The 1,733-nt window shown below is 49.0% G+C and overlaps 1 protein-coding gene across 1 annotated transcript in view; it reads left to right on the top strand.

The window, feature by feature from the left end:
• LOC111536577 (protein FAM47B-like) overlaps nucleotides 1–1,520 on the top strand; it is a 2,409-nt gene extending 889 nt beyond the window's left edge. The window contains exon 2 of the mRNA XM_026451979.1: nucleotides 17–1,520. Coding sequence (XP_026307764.1) covers nucleotides 17–1,375 — 1,359 coding nt within the window. The 3' untranslated portion in view covers nucleotides 1,376–1,520. The remainder of the gene's footprint in view (nucleotides 1–16) is intronic.
• Nucleotides 1,521–1,733: the final 213 nt, after the last annotated feature.

The raw sequence follows: 1,733 nt of genomic DNA, 5'->3' as shown, positions 1-1,733 counted from the left end.
CCCAGAGCCTCCCAAGACTCGGGTGTCCAGTCTCCGCCCAGAGCCTCCCAAGACTCGGGTGTCCAGTCTCCGCCCAGAGCCTCCCAAGACTCGGGTGTCCAGTCTCCGCCCAGAGCCTCCCAAGACTCGGGTGTCCAGTCTCCGCCCAGAGCCTCCCAAGACTGGAGTGTCTCATCTGCACCCAGAGCCTCCTGAGACTCCGGTGTCCAGTCTCCGCCTGGAGCCTCCTAAGACTGCAGTGTCCCATCTCTGCCCGGAGCCTCCCGAGACTGCAGTGTCTCATCTCTGCCCGCTGCCTTCTGAGACTCCGGTGTCCAGTCTCCACCCGGAGCCTCCTGAGTCTGGAGTGTCCCATCTCCGCCCAGAGCCTCCCAAGACTCAGGTGTCTAGTCTCTGCCCCGAGCCTCCTGAGACTGGAGTGTCCAATCTCTGCCCGGAACCTCCCAACACTGGCCGGGTGTCCAGTCTCCTACAACAGTTGCTGAAACTGGACTCTGACAGGAAGCTGGAAGACGCACAGGCTCATTGTGAGGGCCCAGAGACAACAACCGAGGAACTCACCAAGCCTGGTAAATACTTTTTTTGGGAATCCTGCCCGCGGCCTTTCGAGAGTCGGATGCCCCATCTCCGCCTGGTGCTTCCCAAGACTCGTCGAATGTCCAGTCTCTGCCTGAAACCTCCCAAGACTCGTCAAGTGTCCAGTCTCTGCCTGGAGCCTACCAAGACTGGAGTATCCCATCTAAAAGAACTGTTTCAGGAAGATACACCAGGCACAATGGAGTGCATTTGTGACTCTCTTGAAGGTAGATTCACATCGAGAAAACTTCGTGACTTCAAGTGGGCTGGAGACCTGGGAGTTGATGCAGAATCCATCAGCAGTCTGTTTGACTTTACCCCTGAGTGCCGAGCAATCTCGCAAGACCAAAACATTAAGAAGGCAAACGAGTGTTCCTCAGAGCTGAAGTACAGCATGGAGCTAGATGACATGGATGACGTCGAATTCTCGCCGATGAAAGAATGGGACAGGAAACTCCAGGCGGCACCAAATTCTTACAGTGCACAAGGTGTGAAGATGAGGTATGGGCCATGGTACTTCAAGCCTAAGTCTGGGAAAAAGCTAAGAAGTGATGAACCTTTGACTGACCCCAAACTCGTACTTAAAAAGCCTGATGAACCCGACATTCTTGACGGTCTTTATGGACCAATTGCCTTTAAGGATTTCATTCTAAGCAAGGGCTACAGAATGCCTGGCATCCTTGAAAGACTGTTTGCCAAGAAGGTACAGACTTACGACTCTGTTAAGACTCCTATGCAACGTGCAATGCAAGTTTACAAGTACAAAGAAGACGTCACAGATGCATCGAAAGAAGATTAGGTGGTTTTCAATTTACTACTTAATTGGGTATTTCTGGCTCTCATTTTAAACATCAGTCAGAATTTATGATGACTGGCCCCATGAATGTACAACTTTGGCAACATCTGTAAATTCAATACCCAATGTTTATAAATATTACTTGACCTGCTTTGGCTTCATTATTTCATATATTTTGTCATTTATGTGATTAATATTCACATATACTTTTTTCACATTGTTGAAGCACTGTGAATATTACATCATCATTTCAATTATTTGTAAAAATACATACAACCAGAAACAAAAGCAGAATTAATATTAGAAAGAGAAATGGGGTCGGGTGCGTTGACTCACACCTGTAATCTCTCCCCACTTTGGG

The sequence above is a fragment of the Piliocolobus tephrosceles genome, chromosome 12 (genome assembly GCF_002776525.5).
Source record: "Piliocolobus tephrosceles isolate RC106 chromosome 12, ASM277652v3, whole genome shotgun sequence".
NCBI classification, from domain to species: Eukaryota; Metazoa; Chordata; class Mammalia; order Primates; family Cercopithecidae; genus Piliocolobus; species Piliocolobus tephrosceles.
The sequence above is the reverse complement of the archived record's forward strand: the minus strand, read 5'-3'. Positions and strand labels throughout refer to the sequence as shown.